This window comes from Salmo trutta, chromosome 30 (genome assembly GCF_901001165.1).
Source record: "Salmo trutta chromosome 30, fSalTru1.1, whole genome shotgun sequence".
In the NCBI taxonomy this organism is placed as follows: Eukaryota; Metazoa; Chordata; class Actinopteri; order Salmoniformes; family Salmonidae; genus Salmo; species Salmo trutta.
Genome location: NC_042986.1, coordinates 20,840,005 through 20,867,191, shown reverse-complemented (window position 1 = coordinate 20,867,191; position 27,187 = coordinate 20,840,005). Strand labels below are relative to the sequence as shown.

The following is a 27,187-nucleotide window of genomic DNA, read 5'->3' as shown; positions in this document are numbered from 1 at the left end:
CCTCTTTTTTTGTGTGTTTATCAGGGATGAGCGCCGGCCGCAATATGAGTTTACAGCTGAACGGCCATTCTTTGACAATAGTGTGCGAACACCTGGAGGAACCTTCACAGAAGATCCCCGTCGCAAGTTACCTGACAGAGGCCGCGAGTTCTACACAGAATGGGACTCATACCAGGGGGATTTCTATGACCCACGTTACTTTGATGATCCGCGTGAATACAGAGATTACAGAGACCCCTATGAGCAGGACATCCGCAAATACAGTTATTTGCAGAGGGAGCGTGAGCGGGAGCGCTTTGAAACAGACCGTGAACGTGACCATGGGCGGAGAACAATGGAACACAGCCAGAGCCCTTCTCACCCTCATCGCCCTGCCAGTCCTACAGCGTCCCACTCCCTTTCTGAGCGTCTACCAAATGACTCTGATCGCCGCATTTGCTGTAGATCCTCAGAGCGAAGTGCCAGCTGCAGTTCACTCTCACCTCCGAGATTTGACAAGGCACGACCCGATCGGTATAATAAGAGCGATAAGCCAGAGAAGGAGAGACCATTTGAAACTGAACATGGTACTGGGGGTGATAAGGAAAAGTGGTCTGGGCGCAAGGAGAAGGGTGAGAAACAGAGGGTGAGAAAGCTTAAATTGCAATCTCCCAGCATTCCATCGACTGAGACAGTGCCTAAACTGGAAAGAGAAGTTAGTCCAGATGCAGGCCTTCGACGCAAAGTCAGCAAGTTTCCTCTTAAGGAAAAAGAAGGCTCAGGCAAAGGACGGCTAGACCTTCCACCTTGTGTGGTGCAGCTAACACGTGTGAAGGAGAAGGAAGGGAAATTGCTTGGTCATGCTGTCCTAGAAAAACAAAGAGTTAGAGGTGGGAATGACAGTATTCGGCTTGCATCACCTTCAAGGGATCAGAAAAGTCCTCCCTTCCGCATAGATCCCCAAAAAGGAGATATAGTCAAGCATGGGAAGGTGCCAAAAGACAAAATCCTTGAAGTTGTAGACAAGGATGGTAAAATGAAAGCCAAAAAACGTATGAAAGCTGACCCTAGGTATGATGGTTCTAACTCTGTGGATGTTGACCGTCTAGCTGCACGAAAGAGGCGTTTTGAAGACTCCATGGGGAAGACCGATCAACTGAAGAGGGAGAGTCCGGAAGAGGAAGAGGGCAGTAGACTGGGACTTAGGAAGACACCTGACAGTGCTATGGCAAATGAGAATGAGGGTGAAAAGAGCCCATTGCGAAAAGTGGTGCATAAGATGGAGCATTGCAAGGCTAAATCTGAGAGACTTGTTACTGTTTGCAGTCCTAAAGATGAACAAGAGTCTGAAATAGTCTCCATGGGAATGGGGCTTGGACTCAGTTTGGAACTTCAGTCACGACTTGGAGAACCAACGGAAGAGGCAACAGATCCAACCTGTCTGAAAATTCAGTTTTGGGGATCAAGTCTCACGAAAATCTCTGATGGGAGTCTTGACCAGGACGCATTCACGCAACTGCAGCAACAAGACAATGGCGAGCAGGGTGTAGGACTATACAAAAGTAAAGGGGAGACTGAGGAACGACTTGAGTCTGACCTTGACCACTCTCAGAACTGCAGAAAACAAATGGAACAGAGCCGACAGCTTCGGCTGAAGCTAGAAGAGCCTGACAAATCACATAAATCAGAAAGCCCACAAGCCCACAACACAGAGGACTTTGAAAGGTGTCGTCTGGTGCATGAGGTAGGAAAAACACCTCAAGATGTTACAGATGATTCTCCATCTAGCAAACGTAAGAAATCCGAGAGTTTTGACTTTGACTTGCTAAGTGGTAAGAGAGACCGCAACTACAGGTCTTCCTGTGAATTAAATGAAGACCTTGACCTGAGTGTCATATCTTTTTCTGGTTCTGGTCCCTTTCCCTCAAATGAAGAAGAGTGTGCTTCCCGGTTAGCACAATCAGTTACCAATAAAGAGACTAAAGACTCTCCAAAAGAAGAGGATAAAGTCTACTCGCATGTAGATTCATTGAAATACAGCTTGGACATGACACCTAATCGTTTCCGTTCCCCTATCACAGAATTTCCTAAGCTTAAATCAGCATTGCTTGGGTGTAACGAGCAGCTACTTCAACGATGGGAGAGCAGAATCAAATCTGACTGCCTCAGAATGGACATGACCTTCCCCAGTAGCATTGTGAAACAAGAAAGCATTTGCAAACGTCTTGTGTGTGAACTAGAGCCTGGAGAAGTACCGTCAGATTCAGATGATGATGATGATGATGGTGAGAACAAAAACCACTCCCCTAAGCCCAACACCTCACTGTCCTCTATCCTCGGGGAGCGTGAAGAAAGGTTGACAGGCCTCAAGCTCTCATGCTCCCTGGAGAAGAACAAGTTCTATTCTTTTGCATTAGACAAGACTATCACTCCAGACACACAAGCACTTCTTGAGCGAGCCAAGTCATTGTCCTCCGCAAGGGAGGATAATTGGTCCTTTCTTGACAGAGACTCTCGCTTTGCCAGTCTTCGCAGTAGCTCAGACAAAGATAAGGTAGAGTCTGTACCACGACCTATCCCGTCTTGGTACATGAAAAAGAAGAAGATTCATGCCGACTCTGAAGGTAAACTGGATGACAATAAGAAAGAACCCAAAGCAGAGGATCTGGAACGGCAGGAGCTGTTTGCATCTCGTTTTCTTCATAGTTCAATCTTTGAGCAAGATTCACGGCGTCTACAACATCTTGAGCGTAAAGATCCTGAGTTGGGAGTTGGCAGACATCCTGCCAAACAGGATGCTGTCAAAGGACAATCTGGGCCATGGGGAGGGGACCTTCAAGAGCCAATAGTGCTTTTTCATAGCCGCTTTCTGGAGCTTCAACAACAGAAGGAGACCTCATGGGGCCACTTTCCACAAGAAATTGAAAGTGTTGATGAGAGTGAACAAGAAGAGTCTCCCAAAGTTTTAGAGTTCATGCAGAAGGCCGATGTTAAATCAGTCAGCCCTTCTCTCATCTTGCCAATTTCACAGTTTCTTTCTTCACCCAGAGAGATGTCTCCACAGCAGGAGAAAGAAGTTGTTTTAACTACTTCATCCTCTGAACAGACTGTTTCACTGATTGAAGAGGAAAAAGTAGAACATAATCTTGAAGTGTTCCCACCCCAATCTCCTCTAGTAGAGATCCAACCCCCTTCCTCGATTTTAATCACACCCTTATCACCTTTCCTTTCAGATGCTGAGGTTAAAGTTGAACCCAAAGAGGTATTATGTGAACCCAGAGTTACAACTGAAGGCAATCTTACAGTGGATCATACATCTTTCCTTGATAATAAGCCTCCCACTCCTGGTACCTCATTAAGTAGTTTTGAGGCAAATGCTGCTGAATTCACCTGTTCTGCTTCCCCCAAGGTTGACGAGAATATAGAAATGGTAAAGATAGAGACCCAGCCAGAGAAACCATATTCTAAGGACTTTGACAAACCTCAGAAATCTGACGATTCCCAAGAGGTTCACATACCAGTCTCAGAGGCTGGAATCAAACCAGCAAAGCCAATTCGCAAACAACCCAAGAGTAAAAGAGCAAAGCCAAATGTGTCAGTAACACAAATCGTGGAGCCCCCCAAAACCGTTGTCTCTGAGAAACCAGTAACTCGAAAGAGTGAGCGAATTGACAGAGAGAAGCTGAAAAGGTCTTCATCTCCACGAGGAGAAGTATTAAAGGCATCATCAGAACCTAAAACCCCAGCCAAGTCACCAGTTAATATCCCTGACTCTGAGAATGAATCAATCCTAATCCACGGAAGGAGCAGACGGCGAAATGTTCGGTCAGTTTATGCCACACCATCTGAAGGGGATGCCCAGCCACCATGTAAAGAGGTGGTGGAGTCCTCCTGCTCCACCCGTAAGTGTGGTGTTGACAAGGATCTAGTGCAGCAGCATGATGCATTGAACACATCTACCTACACAAGGCGAGGTCGCCCACCCAAATCACGCAGGCGAGGGGAAGATGTGTCACCAGTGAAAGGGGGCTCGCAGAAATCATCAGAGGAAGACATTGACATGAAAGAGCCTGCGAACACTGGACAGGGTTCCAGAATGTCTGAGGGGTGGTGTTCACCCCGTATGCAGAAAGTGCAGACAGCTCAAGTGTCTTCACTTACTGGGGCTTCAATTGGTAGGAAAGCAAGTAGAGTAGACAAACAATCCAAGAGTGCAACATCATCAGGAGAGAAGTCAGTTGATAGTACAACTACTGAAGAGCCTGAGCCCAAAATAAAAGATGAGTCAGAAGAAGCAGGGAAATTATTAGAGGAAGCAATGCAATGCTTGCCAACACAGAAAGACGAAGAAGACAAAGTGCTAACTGATCAAATTGAGAAAAAGTATTCTGAAGGGGACATTGAGAGGATAGAATCTACCCATGTGGAGAAAAGACAACAATCTGAAAAGAGTGGGAAAGTAAAAGCACCAAGGTTTACACGAAATGCCAAATTGGTGACAGAGGATAAATCGCATGGCTTGAGAAACCTTGAGATTCGTGTAAGCGTAGATGATGTGAAAGGGTTGCTTTGCTCTGAGGAGGATGAGGCTGAATCTTTTGAGGCAACTGCTAAAAATGTCAAACCAGGAGTACCAGATAAAGAAGAAGCAAGGACTCAATGTTATCTGAAAGATGCCGCAGAGTTCAGCCCAGAGGAAAAGGAAGATGTTCTATTAGACCCTGAACAAACGGTAGACCCAGCAGCCGCTATTTTGGCACGTCAGATGGAACTGGAACGGGCAGTGGAGAATATTGCCAAACTTACAGTTGTGCAACCTCTTCAACCCTATAAGGAACCACCTGCAGAGCCACCTACCCTGCTGCCCCCTGTCACTGTAGAACCAGAGAATGAAATAGAGGGGGAGAAGTCAACTATTCCTGCCAGTGAAACTGAACTAGCTGCTGCTATTGATTCCATTACTGCTGAAGACATATCTACTGATACAGATGCTTTCACAGCTCCTTCCACTTATAATGCAATTGTTCCTACCCCAGAGCCTCTGGTCTTACCCTCTGCCAATGATGTCTTGGAACCAGAAACACACATGGCTATCAGCAACATTATTGACCCAGACCCAGAGATGGGAGTTTTGATTCCCAGTGCCAAACCCCTGACGACAGACGCTAAAGCCTCTGAATCAACAGTCTCTGGGGCCTCTGCCGAAGATGAGTCCCTTCCACCAGAAACACACACAAAAAAAGGGAAAGCAGTCAGGCCTAAGACTCTAAAGAGGTCCAGAGGACGAAAGGCTGTGAACCGGAAGGGAGAGACTGCTGAAGAGGTATCAGAAGCTGAGACCTCCCCCTTCAAGCTACCAGAGTCCATTCCTGAAGAAATTGAAGTCATCAACTCTAAGGCAGCGACTGCTACAGCAACAGCCACTGTTGTCACCGCAGCTGCTACCTGCAAATGTGATATCACATGCACCATGACTGTGAACACTCCCAAGGAGGCAGAACAACCTGCTGTGGAACAACCCGTACCTGAAGAATCAGCCTTTCACTCTGGCACCAAGAGACTTCCTCATTTCAAAAAGTTTCAAATATCAGCGGTAGCCCCTGCTCTCTCTCCATCCCCTGCGCTCACACCTTCTCCAACCCAATTGAATGTCCCTCCACCCTGCCAAGGCAAGATGCCTGTTTCACCAGACTGGCTTCACAGATCTGAAGAAAGTATAATCCATGCTACTCCTGCAACTCTAGTTTCTGTAGTGACTCCCTCTGCCCCAGCAGTAACTGCACTTGGAAGCCAGTCGGCAAATCCACTTATGCCTCCTGATACTAAGGCATCGGATATTGACCCTAGCTCCAGCACTCTCAGAAAGATCCTCATGGATCCCAAATATGTGTCAGCATCAAACAGCAATGCCATTCCTACTACAGTGCTAACCACAACGCTGGCAGACCCTCGCATGTCAGAGAATGAAAACTCATCTGACACAATGGCTGCTAGGCACACGCATCCTGAAGACAGACCCTTGCCTTTCACTCTTCAAAAACCATCTCCGCTCACCGAGACCCAGCAGAACTTTGGAGTGAAGATGGTGAATTCAGTCATTTCTTCCCCTACTACCTCTGTCATCAGCCGGATTCCAATGCCCTTTGACACTGAGGAAGCTCCTCGAATCTCCCTAAGTAACCGTAATGCTGGCCTATCTATAACCAAACAGAAATCCAGATCAAGTATGAACGAGAACAACTGTTACCATGGAGTGGATGTGGCAGAGGATGTAAACTGCAGAGGACGGTCTGCAGTTGAGAGCACACCCTACAACACAGGTTCCAGTCGTGGCCTCAGGGTAAATACATCAGAGGGTGTGGTAGTACTAAGTTACTCAGGGCAAAAAACAGAGGGACCTCAACGGATCAGCGCCAAAATTAGCCAGATCCCACCGGCCAGTGCAGTCGACATAGAGTTCCAGCAGTCTGTGTCTAAATCTCAGATTAAGCAAGAACCATTTGCCCCATCCCAGCTTTGCACCCCCAAGGGACCCCTGACACCCACAGGGTACGGACACCCGGGGGTACTCTTAACTGGCCATACATACAATTCTCAGCCTGTCATTTCCACCATTAAGCAGGAGAGTCCTGGTTCTGAAAAATCAGAGTTGTCATATCACACTGGACCACAAGGTAGCGCAGTGAAGATGTTTCAACAACCGGTCACTAGTCCTCAAATATTGATGTACAATCGGGCTGTGATGCAGCAGCACGTAAAGAAAGAGCCTGGAGCAGAATCCAAACCGATGGTGGATATGGCAAAGGCACACCAGACATCCAACCTCAGCCCAATCATGAATCCACATTACCTGTCTTTGACTGGAAACCGCATGAGTCCTAGTCCCAGTACCCCATCTGATCGGTCAGTCCCACACCTCAAGCAAGAGCCTCATTCCCCTCGAGCAACAGGCCACTCACCTTTACCCTTTGCAAAAGTTTGCTCTCCCAGAAACTCAATGTCCCCCCATGCCAGCTCTATAGTTTTGCATCCTGGCATGCCTGAGATGTCTCCATATGTTGCCAGTATGCACCACCCCCACCCAGAGCAGTCTGTTATAATGACCCCGGTGTCACACAGCGTCACCCAGTCAGTGTCTATAGGTCACCTCTCGCACAGTGATGTCAGGATGAATACCCCACAGCTCTCTGGAATGAATCATGGAAGACGGGCGAATTCCCTGACATCTCCCCGCACTGGACCTCCTCAGCGTGCCAACACCATCAGAGAAATGGTGCTGCAGTCACATGCGGGCCCCACTCGGGGAGCCTCAGACAGCTGCGCCGAAGAGAACATGAAGCACTACCACCAGGGGCTGTGCAGACCCTCTGCACCCCAGCTCCAGTCAGATGTGAGGATGATGCCTGCAGAGCAGCACAGAGGGCTGCATCACGCAGGCCTACGTCTGGACCAGTACAGCATGGCCTCCCGAGACATCAGAGACATGCGCGACATGCGCATCCTGATGCACCATCAGCTAGGAGAGCACACCATTGCAGAGGGACGTCGGTCACAAACTCCTGAGGCAGGAGCAACCTCAATCACCAACCTCTCTGCTGCCTCCAAGAGTCCAAAAGGCATGCCGCAGATGCGGAAGGAGATTCCTAAAACATTGGAGGCAAAGATGTCTCACCCACCTCATACTGAGAGCAGCAGGATCATGGGGGTCCATCCATCTGTCCCTGTTATGGTGTCTCCTCATCATCATCCTCAAGGTGTTCAGCTGATTCATCCAGGTGGCACTGGCTCCTTCCCAGTGTACCGGGATATGCAGGGCTTCCACTCCCAGTTTTCCAGTCACTCTTCGATGGGATTGAACCTGGCTCCCCGTGGCATCACACCTTCCCAGGTCAGAGAACTATGCATTCATGTTTACATTTAGTTCATTAGTTTATCAGATGTTTAGTGTTTTTGCCAGCATTTTCAGTTAGGATTGACTTTGACTATTATTTGAGTGTTTCTCTCCTACAGTACATTACTTCTATGTAGATAGCACTGAAGTCTTATTCGTATCCTCAGGGTGGTGATCTCAGCCACAGAGGCAAGCTATCTCAGTCACTCTCTGCTGGTTCACTTGGTGGAGGAAGTGAAACCAAATCGGACAACTCCCACCTCCGTCACACAGCCTCCATGGACTTATCCCACATGCCCCGGATGCAGAGGGACACCATTTCACCCTCTTATACTTCTCCCATGGCTCTCTCCCACAAGCAAGAGCTAGCTCTGCAGAAGGGCCCACCAGTCTTCATGCCGAGCCCTCCAGTAGCACCCCTCTCAAGTTCCTCACAGTGGCACCCTGAGGGTAAACTGGGGCACTCAGGATACCGGTCCGTCGATATGGTGCAGCTTTTAATGGTAAGGAGGCTGATCATGGGAATTAAAACAATACTGAAGACTTTCAGTCATCATTAGTAAGGATAGATTAGAATTAGAAATCAGTTTAGATAATATTGCTTATACTTAAAATGTCATATATTTCTCTGATCTGTCTTTGCTCCACTTTTGTTTGTGCAGAAATACCCCATAGTATGGCAAGGCCTGCTGGCACTGAAGAATGACTCGGCTGCCGTGCAGCTCCACTTTGTCTCTGGCAACAACGTTCTGGCCCACCGTTCACTGCCGCCACTGGAGGGAGGGGCCCCGCTCCGCATCGCACAGAGGATGAGGTTGGAAGCGTCCCAGCTTGAGGGCGTGGCTCGCAGGATGATGGTGAGTTGCTAGTTATCCGTCATTGGAATTATGCATTTTAGCACGGTTCTTGTAGAATGTTTTCAAACTAGGACACTCTTTGGTAATGTTTTCTTTGCAGGCAACTAGTTCTCATTACAACTGTGAATGTAAACATGCTTAATATTTCAGTAACATTTCAGGTGAAAGCACAACCGATTTGATGATTGTTGTTTATAGGTGGAGAGTGACTACTGCCTCCTGCTAGCTCTGCCATGTGGACGGGATCAGGAGGATGTTCTCAGTCAGACCCTTCTCCTGAAAGGAGGCTTCATCACCTACCTACAGCAAAAACAGGCAGCTGGGATCATCAATGTCCCCAACCCCGGCTCCAATCAGGTTTGTGGTGCATTCTGACTGTTAAGCCATATCAGCATCCATTTCAAATGGACCTGTAATGGCCCTTCTCTTTCAAGTAAATATTAGGTGGAGATGGGAGTATGGTACTGAAATGATTTCAAACAATGAGGTTGGAAACACAACTAACACGTGTCTTGTCTCTTCCTTCCCCAGCCGGCATACGTGGTGCAGATTTTTCCGCCGTGTGATTTCTCTGAGAGCCACCTGTCGCGGCTCGCCCCCGACCTTCTCAACAGCATCTCCAGCATCTCCCCTCACATCATGATTGTCATTGCCTCCGTGTAATACCTCCAATTAAAAAAAAAACCTTCATTCTCTAGAACCCAACAGAATCAAGCCAACACCAGCCTTTTTGGACTTTCATCCAGGTTAGAAAACTGGAAATGCCTCAGTTTGGATGGGTTTGACCTCTTTTTGTTGTTTTTAAAACATGCGCTCACTCTTACTTCTCTTCACCAAGTCCTTAAGTCATCCTTCCACCTCTGATTCCACAACTCCCTGCCTTTACGGAGAGCATACGGAAGGGTGGATTGGGGGTTTTCATGATCAATTCTATGATCATACATTTCACTTTTGCAATCGTTGGAGGTAAACCGGATTGCGTCTTGATTTTGAAAGTATTCGAAGAGACGGAGGAACGAAAAGAGAAAGACTTACTAAGGGATGTTTTTACTCTCAATGAAATAATGATTGTGATTTTATTTACATTTTTGGGGAATTTTCTTAGAAAACAGATCCAATCAGTCATTGCACTATGTTGAGAAAAAAAACATGATCTTTGTACAGATTAGAGAATAAAATGCTACCTATTATAATAGACATGCGCCAGTGACCAGCTTTACTTGTGCAAGAGAAAAATAGAAAAAGGAATAATGTCTGCTTCATCAATCTTCTGTACTGCTTTTACTCTTCTACCATCGGCTAACTTGATTTCCTTCTCCTTCATTTCCAGAGTCAACTCTATCCTCAGAGGGTACTATTTGAGTTGTACAGTTTGCACTTAATGCCTCAACAGGCGACCATATATATAATTTGTTTATTTTTGTTTGTCTTATTTACAAGTCAAGGTGTCATAGACAATTGCAAAGCTGTAAATATTATAAATATTTAAAGATTAAAAATATGTAAGGAGGCCAAGTGGATTATATGACAACTCATCACTATCAACCTTTTGGGGGTGGTGAGGGGTGGCAACTGGCAAGGACCCCTACAAAACTCCTAGGAGTGACATTTACAAACTTTTGTTATTAGAATTGATTCTGTGCCAAAATCTCTTTTTCAAAGAACCCCCAGAACCTATTTTCATACTTGACTTTGTATTTGTCACTCAGATCTACTGTACCAGCCTCTGTTTGTACTTTGTTTATTTATATATTTTCTTCATCAGCCCAACCTGTTACAGCATACATACTACTACTCCATTGTGAAATCCTGTCCTCATTTCCATGGAGTGCCATAAACTGTTCAATTTGATGTTGGTGAACATAGTCCTTCTGTCTCTCTCCTTGTGTCCTCCACTGCCCTTTACTGTTCCTCTGAAAATACTCCTGGATACCAATATGTGCTCCCAAAGTCAAAAGGAAATTACTCAATGACAGCTGTAGCATGCTTAACTTGAATAAGTAAAGGGTAAATCCAATCCGTAAGGCAACGAATGTGACTAAAACTTTAAACAATGCTGGGAATGGATGTGTAAACGGTCTCTTTCCTTTCCCTGAACTAGTGTCTCCCTGAGCCAATTCTGTAAATACTCATGTTCTCAATATGTGCTCTTGTGTACTTTCCCTTATTACTGTCTCCGTTCAGGGTCCTCATGTTTTGTTTTGTTTTGTTTTGTGTGACAAAACAAAGCAGTCCGAAAGACGAAGCTACTTGTGAACCGATGCAGAAAGTAAACCCTCATTCTCAGTTTTTGTGGTGTAAATATTTCTATGACTGCAGGCTGAATACTTTCATGGTGATGTTGAAGGCACTTATAATTTTTGTATACAAATGACAAGAAAATACCCCAAAAACAAAATTATTTATCTTAAACTGTCTTTTGATCAATCTTATTTCATAATTTTCAGTGTATTTTGCTGTTCCTCCATGAGGACATTTTTAAACTGTAAAATAAATGGTTGTTTAACATCTACAGATCATTTAATGGTCCGTCACTCTTGATTTGTGTTTGCTTGCTTTTGCCCGTTGTCTTAGTATGCCTTGTTCCACTGCAGATACATTACTGCAAGATATATTACCAACAGTATTATATAGTTACACTGATTATGCAGAACATTTTTTTCAGGTTACTACTTGTTGTGAAATATGTTGCAGTTCACCTTGAAGTCACAAGATGTCAGCATAGGATAATACCCACAGGGCACAGACATCAGTTCAATGTTTAGTTTTGATCTCCATTTGGCTGAGTTATCAACTAATGTGAATTAAACATGTAATCGCCCTGTCATTGGATTTAAGTTAAACATTGGGTGAAAAGACAACTCCCTTACGTTGATGACTTTTGCAAATCCAATCAGTTTCCCAAATGAATTTAATGTCATTACGCAGATTGTTTTGTTGTTGGAATTTCTGTTTGTACTTCTGTAGTGCCTGTAGCCTAAAGCCCACCATGCTCATTTTATGTTTTGAGTTAGAAAACTCTAACTGCACTATTAGTTGACAATCCTAGTTTATGTAGACAAATGGCTCTCATAAATGAATTTTGGAAAACTACCACTATTTCATAAACATGGCAACTGCAGTGAAAAATCCACAGTACAGCTGTGTGTACATGCATAGGAGAGAACGATGAGAAGTTGATTTCTCCAACAATGGCCTTGCATTGTTAGTCTTCCAAAGAAAGTCAGACATTTATCTGATATGTACCCATATTTTGCATTTATGTGAAGCAGTCTGAAGATAAGTGACTATGGAGAAGTATGTTTAAAACTGGGATCGGCACAAGGGAAGGGCAATTAAAGTTGCACTTTTGTACTTATCCTCCCCGAGGCTATAGGGCTCTATAGTTTAAAAATGTTAAGACTAATGCCTGAACATTAGGGTGTCTTGCTGCTCCTGTTACATTCAAAAGCACACTGAAGAATTCTCAGAGGGATGCCGATTGGGAGTTATTGGTGAGGAATTCCCTGTGGGAATGTTCGGCGGACAGGCCCGTGTGGACTCTCATCACATTTGAAGGTACTGAAAAGGGTAAAATGAATGTCCTCAAAGGGGGGGGACTGCCTGCAGCGAAGAGACCCCAAGTACCCCAACTGTACATTATGGTTTTATAACCCTCAATTTCAGCCATCAAAGGATGTTATAGAGTTCCAAAATGGTGGCTTCTTCCTGAAATGTCAACTGTGGTTTTCGCTTATTTAAACACTCATCCCACATGCTTAATGCAATAATATATAATTTTTCATAACAGTATTTTATATCAGAGAGAAAACGGAGCTACAAAGAGATGTGGAAGGGCTGAGGTTGTGAAAATAAAGGTTCTCAAACTACGAGGCCACTGGATATCTGAGGGAGGGAAAGAGGATCATGCTGGAACTCATCAAAGACACATCACGCCTCTCCTCTCTCTCTTTTCATTACAGGAGGAAGAAGGGAGTGTGACCATGGAAAAGAGGTGAAGCGCAAGCGATTTATAGTGCCTCGACAGGCTAAGACAAGGAATGTTAATTGAGGCCCAGCATGAGATGAAGCAGAGATGGTGGAACACAGTGTGAAGAGAGAACACAGAGAGCAAAGGGGAAACTCAAGATGCTGCTCCTCTCCTCACTTTGTCCCCCCTCCTACCCTGCCCTCTGAAATTACAGACCTAGCCTATGACAAAGAAGATGGCGAAGCAGCAGCAGGAAGAGTACGAAGGAAAAAAGTTATGCGTCCTTCATGCTTGCTCAACCACCTCCATCTTTCTGTCATTTTAGTCTGTCTTTTGAAGTCTTAGCCCGCAACATTACATTCCAAAGGCCAAATTGAGCTAGTAAAAGAAAATGCAAAGAACTTTGAAAATACTGGTTTTGGCTTTTTCTGACATTGATAAGTGCTTGTTTTCTTGTTTTGGGTTTTAGGCTTTTTGCTCTGATGTTCCATGCAGATGTTGCTCTGAATGTATTATCCACAGACACATTTCAACACATGACAAACACAACTAGATGGGAAGCATTACAGTTATGTAATGTATTTTTTAAATTCTTTCTTCTGACTCTTAGAGATACCCTAAAGTTACATAATGTAGGGGTAAACTCACTTCATCTATGTCAATGTGGAGCATCCACCTGGGTGGATCCTCAAAAGGTTCTCCAGCTGCACCATCGAGAACATCCTGACGGGTTGCAACACTGCCTGTTATGGCAACTGCTCGGCCTCCGATCGCAAGGCACTACAGAGCGTACGGCCCAGTACATCAGTGGGTCCAAGCTTTCTGCCATCCAGGACCTCTATACCAGGCGGTGTCAGAGGAAGACCCTAAAAATTGTCAAGACTTCAGCCACCCCAGTCATAGACTGTTCTCTCTGCTACTGCACGGCAAGCGGTACCGGAGCACCAAGTCTAGGTCCAAGAGGCTTCTAAACAGTTTCTACCCCCAAGCCATAAGATTCCTGAACATCTAATCAAATGGCTACCCAGACTATTTGCATTGCCCCCCCTCCCCCCTTTTACGCTGCTGCTACTCTCTGTTATTTTCTATGCATAGTCATTTTAATAACTCTACCTACATGCATACATCACCTCAATTACTTTGACTAACTGGTGCTCCCACACATCGACTCTGTACCGGTACCCCCTGTATATTGCCTCGCTATTGTTATTTTACTGCTGCTCTTTAATTATTTGTTACTTTTATTTATTTATTTAAAAAGAAAATGTAGGTATTTTTCTTAAAACTTCATTGTTGGTTAAGTGCTTGTAAGTTAATAAGGGCTTGTAAGTAAGCATTTCACTGTAAGGTCTACACACCTGTTGTATGTGACAAATTACATTTGATTTGATTTGGATCTGGATGCAACAGCAAAATCCTAAAGACCTCTTGAATACTCTTACATGTTCTGTTTATAGAGTTGCAGATTTTGTCACATTGGCATTTTAATTGTCTGAACAATAACCTTCGCTGAACCATTCGGAAGAGGTCTAGAGTGGGGGCAGCAGTTGTGCCCTGGAGAGAATTGTGACTCCAAATGATGAATGGGAGGATGTTCACTGTTCAGTAAGCTCTTCATTTGGGAGATTAGACCAAAGAAGCCTGTGTTTTACATATCTGGTTTGTGGATACTCTCTGTTGGAAGATTTTAGCGGCATGTCTCGCCCCTCTCTTAACTGTGTGTGGGAGGACTTGATAATAGGGTGGTGTGGAGAGTTCCAGATCCTTGTCAAAAACAGCCTCATTTGGTGGAGCAGCTATATGGAATTGTTTTAAGGTCTTACCAATGATCATTTTGCTATTTGATTTAGAATTTTAAAACCCCTTGAAGTATGGAAAACAAATATGAAAAAATGATTTGTTGAAATGCATTGAATAACAGATTCACTATACGGAACAACAGTTAGTCCCCCCAAAAATCTAAAGGAAGTTTTTTCTGAAGTGTCTGTCCTATATTTGAGAGATATAAGAAAGATCAGGATTTTTATTTTTGTAATCTTTATTTAACTAGGCAAGTCAGTTAAGAACAAATTCTTATTTACAATGACGGCCTACACCAGCCAAACCCAGACGACGCTTGGCCAATTGTGCGCCGCCCTATGGGACTCCCAATCACGGCCAGTTGTAATACAGCCTGGATTCAAACCAGAGTGTCTGTAGTGACTCCTCTAGCACTGAGATGCAGTGCCTTAGACCACTGCGCCACTCGGAAGCCGAAACATAAATTTTTTTGGACATGTATTTAACCAATTTAATCAATTTTAGAATAAGGCTGTAATGTAACAAAATGTGGAAAAAGTCAAGGGGTCTGAATCCTTTCCGAATGCACTATACTTACATCCATTTTTTCAACTGGTACCGGGGGACATTCAGATGACTCTTGTGAAGCCTGTGGGCGTCCTAGAGCAAAACAGCCCATGTGTACATGTTTGTGATAGTCTCACCTTTACACAGAGGGGTAATATTAGGCCAACCCGTATGGACTCTACAGATGATTTTGTGAGAAGACCGATTTCATGGTCTGACAAACACTGCTCTAGCTCTGTCACCTTTCAGATGCATCCAATGCAACAAAAAAAACAGATACTGCATGTCTATCTTAAATTGATGAATTTTTATGGGGATTATTTTATTATGCTAATTAGATGTCCCCGGGGTCATGGACATCGACTCTAGGGTGTTAATCCAAGAGTCTAGATAAGAACACAGACAATGTGAAAAGAGACAGATGAGAGGCTGCTTGTGGTAGCAGAAAAATAACAGAAGCAGGAAGTACAAGGGAGCAAAGGTCATGTGTATAAATATTTATTTAGTAACACACAAAATGTACAAAATCACACAGCCCAATAGGCCTACTGCTAGTACTGCATTTGGTCTCTGACTCAGTCTTTCTAAATCCTGATTTTGGCCCATTTTTCTCAGTAGAACATGGCTATGCCTCCATGCACTCTTCTATGTACAGTCTAGTACCTCCCAGTCCTCTTTTGTCCCTATTACCTGGTCATAAGAGAAAGGTGTCAGCCCACCCAAGGTGCATACTACATGTCTGACTTATCCCACACACTTCACAATAAGTGAGCTCACGTCCGCAGGCCTTGTTGTCAGAAAGGTCAATGTTGTCATGCTAACACGATAGGACCAGTGAAAGGATGAGGATAAGGTGATCATTCCACCTTTTCCAGCCTCCAGTATTTATTTATATTTTTCTTTTATTTCCCGTACTGGTCCCGTATGGCTCAGTTGGTAGAGCATGGTGTTTGCAACGCCAGGGTTGTGGATTTGATTCCCACGGGGGACCAGTACGGAGAAAAAAATTGTATGAAATGTATGCATTCACTATTGTAAGTCGCTCGGGATAAGAGTGTCCGCTAAATAATGTAAATTTCACTTTTATTTGACCAGGTAGGCTAGTTGAGAACAAGTTCTCATTTAGAACTGCGACCTGGCAAAGATAAAGCAAAACAGTGCAACACAAACAACAACACAGAGTTACACATGGAATAATCAAACATACAGTCAATAATACAGTAGAAAAAGTCTATATACAGTGTGTGCAAATGAGGTAGGTAAGGCAATAAATAAGCCATAGTGGCAAAATAATTACAATATAGCAATTAAACACTGGAGTGATGGATGTGCAGAAGATGAGGTTACAAGTAGAGATACTGGGGTGCAAAGGAGCAAAAATAAATAAAATAGATAACAGTATGGGGATGAAATAGTTGGATGGGCTATTTACAGATAGGCTATGTACAGGTGCAGTGATCTGTGAGCTGCTCTGACAGCTGGTGCTTAAAGCTAGTGAGGGAGATATGAGTCTCCAGCTTCAGTGATTTTTGCAGTTCGTTCCAGTCATTGGCAGCAGAGAACTGGAAGGAAAGGCGGCCAAAGGAGGAATTGGCTTTGGGGGTGACCAGTGAAATATACCTGCTTGAGCGGGTGCTACGGGTGGGTGCTGCTATGGTGACCAGTGAGCTGAGATAAGGCGGGGCTTTATCAAGCAAAGACTTATAGATGACCTGGAGCCAGTTGGTTTGGCGACGAATATGAAGCAAGGGCCAGCCAATGAGAGCATACAGGTTGCAGTGGTGGGTTGTATATGGGGCTTTGGTGACAATATGGATGGCACTGGGATAGACTGCATCCAATTTGCTGAGTAGAGTGTTGGAGGCTATTTTGTAAATGACATCGCCGAAGTCAAGGATCGGTAGGATACTCAGTTTTACGAGGGTATGTTTTGCAGCATGAGTGAAGGATGCTTTGTTACAAAATAGGAAATTGATTCTCGATTCGATTTTGGATTGGAGATGCTTAATGTGAGTCTGGAAGGAGAGTTTACAGTCTAACCAGACACCTAGGTATTTGTAGTTGTCCACATATACTAAGTCAGAACCGTCCAGAGTAGTGATGCTGAATGGGCGGGCAGGTGTGGGCAGCGATCGGTTGAAGAGCATGCAATTAGTTTTACTTGCATTTAAGAGCAGCTGAAAGCAGCTGGAGGCCACAGAAGGAGAGTTGTATGGTATTGAAGCTCGTCTGGAGGTTAGATAACACAGTTTCCAAAAAAGGGCCAGTAGTATACAGAATGGTGTCGTCTGCGTAGAGGTGGATCAGAGAATCACCAGCAGCAAGAGCGACATTATTGATGTATACAGAGAAAAGAGTCGGCCCGAGGATTGAACCCTGTTGCACCACCATAGAGACTGTGTCACGTCCTGACCATGGTAAGCTGTTATTTTCAATGGTAGAGTAGGTCAGGGCGTGACAGGGGGGGTCATTCTATGTGTTCTATTTCTATGTTCTTAGGTTCTAGTTTTTGTATTTCTATGTTGGTTTGTTTGGGATGATCTCCAATTAGAGGCAGCTGGTCATCGTTGTCTCTAATTGGAGATCATATTAAGTAGGGTTTTTTCTTCCTGGGTTTTGTGGGTGATTATTTTTGAGTAGTGTTTGTTTCTCCTCTGCGTCACGATTTGTTGTTTTGTCAATTCAGTTTATTCATGTATTGCAAAGTTTCACAGATTAAATAAAATGTGGAACTACACACACACTGCACCTTGGTCCTCTCCTTGTGACAGACTGCCAAAGGTCCGGACAACAGGCCCTCTGATTTGACACACTGAACTCTGTCTGAGAAGTAGTTGGTGAACCAGCCGAGGCAGTCATTTGAGAAACCAAGGCTGTTGAGTCTGCCAATAATGTGGTGATTGATAGAGTCGAAAACATTGGCCAGGTCGATGAATATGGCTGCACAGTAATGTCTCTTATCGATGGCGGTTATGATATCGTTTAGGACCTTGAGCATGGCTGAGGTGCACCCATGACCAGCTCGTAAACCAGATTGCATAGCGGAGAAGGTACTGTGGGATTCGAAAGGATCGGTGATCTGTTTGTTAACTTGGCTTTCGAAGAGCTTAGAAAGGCAGGGTAGGATAGATATAGGTCTGTAGCAGTTTGGGTCTAGAGTGTCTCCTCCTTTGAAGAAGGGGATGACCACGGCAGCTTTCCAATCTTTGGGGATCTCAGACGATACGAAAGAGAGTTTGAACAGGCTAGTAATAGGGGTTGCAACAATTTTGGCGGATAATTTTAGAAAGAGAGGGTCCAGATTGTCTAGCCCGGCTGATTTGTAGGGGTCCATATTTTGCTGTAGGGGTCCAGATTATGCTGCAATAGTTTGTCGGGGGGCTATCCGGTGTCCTGTGTGAATTTAAGCATGCTCCCTCTAATTCTCTCTCTCGCTTTCTCTCTCTTTTCTCGGAGGACCTGAGCCCTAGGACCATGCCTCAGGACTAACCTGGCCTGATGACTCCTTGCTGTCCTCAGTACACCTGACCGTGCAAAAATCAGAAACTTTCTGTCCAAAAATGACGCAGAAAAATTAATCCATGCTTTTGTTACTTCTAGGCTCGACTACTGCAATGCTCTACTTTCCGGCTACCCGGATAAAGCACTAAACAAACTTCAGTTAGTGCTAAATACGGCTGCTAGAATCCTGACTAGAACCAAAAAATTTGATCATATTACTCCAGTGCTAGCTTCCCTACACTGGCTTCCTGTTAAGGCAAGGGCTGATTTCAAGGTTTTACTGCTAACCTACAAAGCATTACATGGGCTTGCTCCTACCTATCTTTCCGATTTGGTCCTGCCGTACATACCTACACGTACGCTACGGTCACAAGACGCAGGCCTCCTAATTGTCCCTAGAATTTCTAAGCAAACGGCTGGAGGTAGGGCTTTCTCCTATAGAGCTCCATTTTTATGGAATGGTCTGCCTACCCATGTGAGAGACGCAGACTCAGTCTCAACCTTTAAGTCTTTACTGAAGACTTATCTCTTCAGTAGGTCCTATGATTAAGTATAGTCTGGCCCAGGAGTGTGAAGGTGAACGGAAAGGCTGGAGCAACGAACCGCCCTTGCTGTCTCTGCCTTGTCGGTTCCCCTCTTCCCACTGGGATTCTCTGCCTCTAACCCTTTTACAGGGGCTGAGTCACTGACTTACTGGTGTTCTTCCATGCCGTCCATGGGAGGGGTGCGTCACTTGAGTAGGTTGAGCCACTGACGTGGTCTTCCTGTCTGGGTTGGCGCCCCCCCCTTGGGTTGTGCCGTGGCGGACATCTTTGTGGGCTATACTCGGCCTTGTCTTCGGACAGTAAGTTGGTGGTTGTAGATATCCCTCTAGTGGTGTGGGGGCTGTGCTTTGGCAAAGTGGGTGGGGTTATATCCTGCCTGTTTGGCCCTGTCCGGGGGTATCATCGGATGGGGCCACAGTGTCTTCTGATCCCTCCTGTCTCAGCCTCCAGTATTTATGCTGCAGTAGTTTATGTGTCGGGGGGCTAGGGTCAGTCTGTTACATCTGGAGTATTCTCTTGTCTTATCCGGTGTCCTGTGTGAATGTAAATATGCTCTCTCTAATTCTCTCTTTCTTTCTTTCTTTCTTTCTTTCTCTCGGAGGACCTGAGCCCTAGGACTACCTGGCATGATGACTCCTTGCTGTCCCCAGTCCACCTGGCCATGCTGCTGCTCCAGTTTCAACTGTTCTGCCTGCGGCTACGGAACCCTGACCTGTTCACCGGACGTGCTTGTTGCACCCTCGACAATTACTATGATTATTATTATTTGACCATGCTGGTCATTTACGAACATTTTAACATCTTGACCATGTTCTGTTATAATATCCACCCGGCACAGCCAGAAGAGGACTGGCCACCCCTCATAGCCTGGTTCCTCTCTAGGTTTCTTCCTAGGTTTTTGGCCTTTCTCAGGAGTTTTTCCTAGGGAGTTTTTCCCAGCCACCGTGCTTCTTTCACATGCATTGCTTGCTGTTTGGGGTTTTAGGCTGGGTTTCTGTACAGCACTTTGAGATTTCAGCTGATGTACGAAGGGCTATATAAATAAATTTGATTTGATTTGATTTGCTGCTCCAGTTTCAACTGTTCTGCCTGCGGCTATGGAACCCTGACCTGTTCACTGGACGTGCTACCTTGTACTGGACCTGCTGTTTTGGACTCTCTCTCTACCGCACCTGCTGTCTCACTGAATGATCGGCTATGAAAAGCCAACTGACATTTACTCCTGAGGTGCTGACCTGTTGCACCCTCTACAACCACTGTGATTATTATTAACTGACCCTGTTGGTCATCTATGAACGTTTGAACATCTTGGCCATGTTCTGTTATAATCTCCACCCGGCACAGCCAGAAGAGGACTGGCCACCCCTCAGAGCCTGGTTCCTCTCTAGGTTTCTTCCTAGGTTCCGGCGTTTCTAGGGAGTTTTTCCTAGCCACCGTGCTTCTACATCTGCATTGCTTGCTCGTTGGGGTTTTAGGCAGGGTTTCTGTACAGCACTTTGTGACATCGGTTGATATAAAAAGGGATTTATAAATTTGATTGATTGAATATCGAATACAATGCCACAGGAGGAATCATGATATGTATCAAATAGCTCTAAGGGGTCATAGTACATGTTGTAGAGTAGACTCCTAGGTGGGGACAGGGAGGGAGAGATCCAGGTATGGGTCTTAACCAGATGACTCAGAGTCACCATGAATACATTAAATGTGTCACCATCCGGCTACATCAGCTCCTCTCATCCCAGGTTGAAATTGGATTTTGGGCCATATGTATCAAGCATCTCAGATTAGAATAGATACTTCACACTGGTTGAATCAACATTATTTCAACGTAATTTGTCAATGTATTATGACGTGGAGTCAACGTGGAAAATACACTCAGTGAATCCAGGTGAAAGCTATGATCCCTTATTGATATAATTTGTTATATCCACTTCAATCAGTGTAAATGAAGGGGCGGAGACGCTCACCATTTTCCCATGTGTATCAAGAATGGTCCACCACCCAAAGGACATCCAGCCAACTTGACACAACTGTGGGAAGCATTGTAGTGAACATGGGCCAGCATCCCATTAGGTGTTCCTAATGTTTTGGGCAGTCGGTGTACACACACACACACACACGCACACACACGTTGAGAGGCAGTGCAGCGCCCCTGGCTGGAGAGCAATAGGGGGGAGTAGGAGGGCTAATTTAGGATCAGTTCCCCCATGTCCATGTAACGTTTTCATTGTAATCTAAAAGGCTAAACTAATCCTAGATCAGCACTCCAATTCTGAGACACCTGATTGACATGAATATGCCCCTGAAATACAAGTAATAAGCAGATTTATCTGAATTATATGATTTGTCATCACCCCTCTTAGGTTCTTGTTTTCCTCCTCCTGTGTTGCTGTGGAGGTGATGAAATGGGATGTGGCTTTGGGGGAACTTGGGGAAGTGATCTTGTTTTGGGGAAGTGATCTTGTTAAGGGGGAAGTGATCTTGTTTTGCGCCAGTTTCACTTTTTTTATGTGTAAATAAAATAGTGTATTTGTAGTTTATCAATTCTATGCAATTTAAAAATGATGTGCCCCTTCTCTTTTGGCTATAGCCGCTCCAGAATTGAAACCCAATATGCCAGTGACAGTGAGTGTGAGAGAGTGTTATCTGTTGGTTCTTACTATAGGTAGGAGGTGAAGCAGGATTTACATCACCTTTTTCATTTTGTAACTCAGGACTTTAACTGCCTTTTCAACTTCCTTGTAACTCAGTGTCTATGGCGTGGAAGCACAGTATTTGAGTGGATAGTGAAAGGGCTATTAGGCCGATGATGCTGTATCTACAGTAAAGCAGAGGGTGAGTGGACTTCTGCAATTCTCTATCTATCCATATCTATCAAAATACTCACTGATGATGGATGATAAAGATCAAAGTAAAGGATTATTTCGGGATGAGGTAAAGTGGATATCAAAAAGAACAGATATGTAGGAAGAGGGCACTTTTGAGGGGGTGGGAGAATTGAAATTCCCCAATGAAGGTTTTGTGCAGGGCTCTTCAGAAAAATGGTGGGGTGGCGGTGGGTAGTAGTGAAGGGGTTAGGAAGGGATAGAAACATTTACTGGACTGTTCTGGCCATCAGTATTTGTTTGTTAGGTCCACTTTGCAGATATGCTGGTTGAAAAGTTCCCTTTTCCTGCCTGCGTCACAATGTGTGGTGACCACTGTGGCATCAAACACAATTTGCAGTTTGATTTTCTTCTCACATTAAAAGGTCAAGTGAGTTTTGATATCAACATCAAAAGATGCAAGGAATTGACTGTAGAACGTCCGGTATTTATTGAATTAGCATTGGGGACGATAAAAAAATAACTCCCACATATCGCCAGGGCTAACTTGCATAACTGTAGATGTAATCATTAAATATTATTGATGTTATTTCACAAAACCAATTCTATCCCTCAAACTGCTCCCATTCTGATGTGCAGTAAGTACACTGTGGTTTGACCTTGGTTGAGACAATTATCATGTTCTGGTTTATTGTCTGATATTGTTGTCAGATTTTTACATACATGTGATTTATGCCTTGTAAAACGCACTGGGGCACAGTCTCCCGACTAAGATCTTTGGACTCCATGCTTGCTTAATCCAACAGTCACGTGTTACATAACTGTTTCTCTTCACGTGCTTTCACTGAATCACTGCCGTCTCAGAAGGACACACTTTACATGCCAACCGTTTCACTGACTTTCAGAATTCTGTCTTGTCCTGGAGAAAATATAGCTTTCTCTGTGGTTTGGAACTGGGAGCTGTTGAAAGAGAGCAGACAAGCAGGAACAAGCTTTCTGAGACATGCTGGAGGAGTGACAAGCGTTGATATGAGCTGCCATTCCACAGGCAGCTGTCATACACACTACTTTGTTCCCCCAGCACTATATAACTATCTAAGTCCCATTGACCCTTAGCTTAGCACTCACATGGCTGGGCAACACCTGTTTGTATGCTCGCTCCCCTTTCTCCTACACTTGCCTCAATGGAGGTTACGGCTGTATTTGGTCACCTAATTGTTGAAATCTACTCTCTGTTTTCACCCGCAGAGCAGCATGAGAAAGTGAATGTGTGTGTGTGTTTGTGTTTTTGTGCATCTGTCTGTGCATGTGTGTGTGTTGGTGTGTATATGTGTATGTGTGTGTGTTTCCTGGTGTGTTAAGACTATGGAAACATCACTGCTTTAAAACCACCTCCCCTGGTGACCAAGAAGATGGCAGCTGTATGGCACCACCCGTGTGTCTGTAAACAGGGACATTAATTGATATCTCCTCATATGCAGGTTCTAGCTACACACACTCCCTACATCCTCCTGAGTAACTATAGCCTTATTTGGCACTGCAACTATTATATACAGTACAGTACACAAGCCTTTGTTATGATGAGAGGATTAGATGACATGGTTGAAAGGCCTACTGTATAAGAACAGCACTTATCTCAATCAAAAAGGCTCTGAAATATTTTCCATCTGAACAGTGATTGTTTAATAATCTTTCCAAGTAACAATGTAAGTCTGATTTATGAAGCTACCTTTTCACCAACCCTGCTTCTCCTGGTCTACTTAAGGCAAATTGCTGGTGAGCAAAAGTACCACACTCCTACGCAACAACAACTATCAACACTTTGTGAAATTCTTACTTTTGGTAACAGTCTTGCGTGTATGTATGCACACACACACACACACACACACACACACACACACACACACACACACACACACACACACACACACACACACACACACACACAGGCATACACACACACTTTATATAGTTGTCCTAACACTTTCATTGGCACAACCCCCCTTCTTTGCCAGGAAGTGGGGGCCGGTAACATATGGAGGAGGGTCAGGCATGCTTCACATGCCTACCTCAGCAAACCGCAGACCACCATGGGTCTGCAGGGGCAACTACAAGAACAGGTGCTGCCCAACAGCATGACATCACTGATCAGCATCGTCAACCATTTTGCCTGGAAACCCCCTGAAGAACCTGGCACTTCTCTACTACATCTCTCTCTCTCACTTTCCTTTTCTCACTTTCTTTGAATTATTTCTTTATGTTTATCTTTCTCTTCCTCTTTCCCTCTCTCTTGCTCTCTCTCGCTCTCGCTCTCGCTCTCTCTCCCTCTCCCTCTCCCTCTCCCTCTCCCTCTCCCTCTCTCTTTCTCTCTCTGTCACACAAATACAGACACACACACACACAAACACACACATACACCTGATCGGGTAATCTAAAAAAGTTTAGGTCATTTGGAACAGAATCAACAGGTGGCTATCAATGGGCACCCCTCATGCCCTCCAGACTCTCTTCCGCCCTAAGCCCTCAGGGGTCCATCTCACACATTCTGGATGTGCTTTCTCCAGTACACTTCCTTCAAGGCATTGTCTTGAATGTATTCTGACCCCAGTAGTGTCATTTGATATCGAGGAGGTACGCATGGCCTCAGGATCAGCTCATTCTACTTGGGTGAGCAAATACAACATCTGCTCTCACTAGCCCTCTCTAGCGTGACCTGTGTCTCCAATAAAAAGGGAGGCAACGAATATGAGTGTGTTCCAGCTCAGGGCATCGGAATGTTGTGATAATGACTGAATTAATATATAACGCCTATTCACTTCAGCCCAGGGGGATGGATGATCTGTAATTTCCAAAGAGGAGTTCATTTAGATGAGATTTCTGAATAACTTTGTTGTTGTGTCATGATTCTCAGATTCTCGCACAAGGTTAGAGAACTTTGAATATGAGAGAGAGCTCCTTGTTACAGGTGTGGATATACACTGAGTGTACAAAACATTAAGAACACCTTCCTAATATTGAGTATCACACCCTTTTGCCCTCAGAACAGCCTAAGTCTGGACTCTACAAGGTGTTGAAAGTGTTCGACAGGGATGCTGGTCCATGTTGACTCCAATGCTTCCCACCATTGTGCCAAGAAGGCTGGATGTGCTTTGGGTGTTGGACCATTCTTGATATATATGGGAAACTGTTGAGCATGAAAAGCCCAGCAGCGTTGCAGTTCTTGACACAAACCTGGCAGCTACTACCATACCACATTCAAAGGCACTTAAATATTTTGTCTTGCCCATTTACCCTCTGAATGGCACACACACAATCCATGTCTCAATTGTCACAAGGCTTCAAAATCCTTCTTTAACCCGTCTCGTCCCCCTTCATCTACACAGACTAAGGGATCATAGCTTTCCTACCTGAATTAACCTGGTCAGTCTATATCATGGAAAGAACACAATGTTTTGTACACTCAGTGTATTTCAATATAATAATGATTGCTTTGTATTGGGTTTGTTGACATATGGATTGTAAAAACCTATGCTATCCTTTCCTCTCTATTCAGAGCATGAGTGTTTTCCGGTCCCAGACTTTCATAATGCAAAACTCACCAGTCTCTTCAAGGAACTTGACCCTACTCCATACCCCCCACCCCAGTATAGAATTGTGTAGTATACTGTAGAATACTATAGTATTTTTTTTTTAACAGCGCTGTAGTAAGTACTACAGAAATGTCCGCAAAAACACTACAGTCTGCAAAAACATTTATTTTTACTCTAGTAAATACTACAGTATGTAATTTGCATAAACCCCGCCCATTCCCCTTCCATATCCCAAGTTGTGCCACCCATAACGTAGAAACCTACACGCCAAGTATAGACCATATATTGTGTTCCCTGTGGTTATAGAAAAGAGCAGAAGCTCTGAACTCCCTTTTCAGAACCCAGACCTACTTACTTACTTACTTACCTATCTACCTACTTACTTACCTACCTACCTACAGGTTATGGAACATTTGTTTTTTTAGTATTTCTGTAAATACCACAGTATACTACAGTGACTACTACAGTAAATTCAGCAATGGTATACAGAACACTGTAGTTTTTTTTTCATGTGGGATCTTTCTGAATAGTGTTATTACTGGGATGCTAGTGTTCAATCCCGACTCACCCTGTCAGCCTTTAGCTACCCCACAGATAGTTTGCTCAGCTCTTTGCACTTTGGTATCATTGTATAAAAAAAAATATCTTGACTACTTAGGAATCGAATAGCTGTAAGTCTGACAGGCAGTGGGGAACAGTGTCGTATACAGAGACAAAAACAGGTATAACATAGCCACAAATCAACAGTGTCATGTGTTTTGTATCATTTGTAGGCAATCAGACTAACAGATGAGGCTCTCACACATGCGCTCTTTGTCGGTCCACACTTTCTGCTGTTGCTGCTGTGTGTTGCTGGGGTTGGGTAACAATGGGCCTGCTGTCCCCCCCACTCTGATGCTGCTGAGTTGAGTTACTACACCTGTGCTTGGCAGCTCTCCCAACCAAGTCAGCCCCCTTGAACCCCCTTCACTGGGGGACAGCAGGCCCATTGTTACCCAGCCGCAACAACACACAGCAGCAGCAGTAGAAAGTGTGGACCGACCAAGGGAGCATGTGTGAGAGCCTCATCTGTTAGTCTGATTACCCCCCAATACCCTACAGATTTGTAGCATCGGCAGGTAGCCTAGTGGTTAGAGCGTTGGGCCAGTAACCGAAAGGTTGCTAGATTGAATCTCCGAGCTGACAAGGTAAAAATCTGCCGTTCTGCCCCTAAACAAGGCCGTTAACCCACTGTTCCTAGGCCGTCATTGTAAATAAGAATTTTCCCTTAACTGACTCGCCTAGTTAAATAAAGGTTAAATAAAAAAATCTACAGATGTCATAAATAAGCCAACTTTGATCAATTCTTTGTAATTATGCTTTTAGATACAAATGTCACATATATGCCAACAATCCTTCCTGCAAAGGACTATTCCATGGATTACATTTTGTGAAAATTCCCAAAACCATTGTCTTTTTTGTCAGGGTTTCATGAGGAATCACTCTTTTGTGGCATTTCATAAGGCTCCAGGCATTCTCCCTGGTGTGAGAGGGGCTTTATGAAACCAGAGCCCCGGGGTAAGGGGAGGTCGGATGGGGAGGGAGGATTCGCACATGGCTGGGGCCCGTCTGCCGCGGAAACAGAGAGAAGCCCAATCTTTTCCCACAGAGTTGGGCCCACAGGTGTGACCCATGCAAAAT

General features: G+C 44.6%; 1 protein-coding gene across 4 annotated transcripts in view; it reads left to right on the top strand.

Moving 5' to 3' along the window:
* The window catches only part of spen (spen family transcriptional repressor), a 51,337-nt gene extending 40,091 nt beyond the window's left edge, over positions 1–11,246 (top strand). For all 4 annotated transcript variants that reach the window (XM_029723265.1, XM_029723266.1, XM_029723264.1 and 1 more), the window contains exons 11-15: positions 25–7,867; positions 8,038–8,373; positions 8,533–8,727; positions 8,926–9,084; positions 9,259–11,246. In XM_029723265.1, coding sequence (XP_029579125.1) covers positions 25–7,867; positions 8,038–8,373; positions 8,533–8,727; positions 8,926–9,084; positions 9,259–9,390 — 8,665 coding nt within the window. In that variant the 3' untranslated portion in view covers positions 9,391–11,246. The remainder of the gene's footprint in view (positions 1–24; positions 7,868–8,037; positions 8,374–8,532; positions 8,728–8,925; positions 9,085–9,258) is intronic.
* The last annotated feature ends 15,941 nt before the right edge of the window (positions 11,247–27,187 follow it).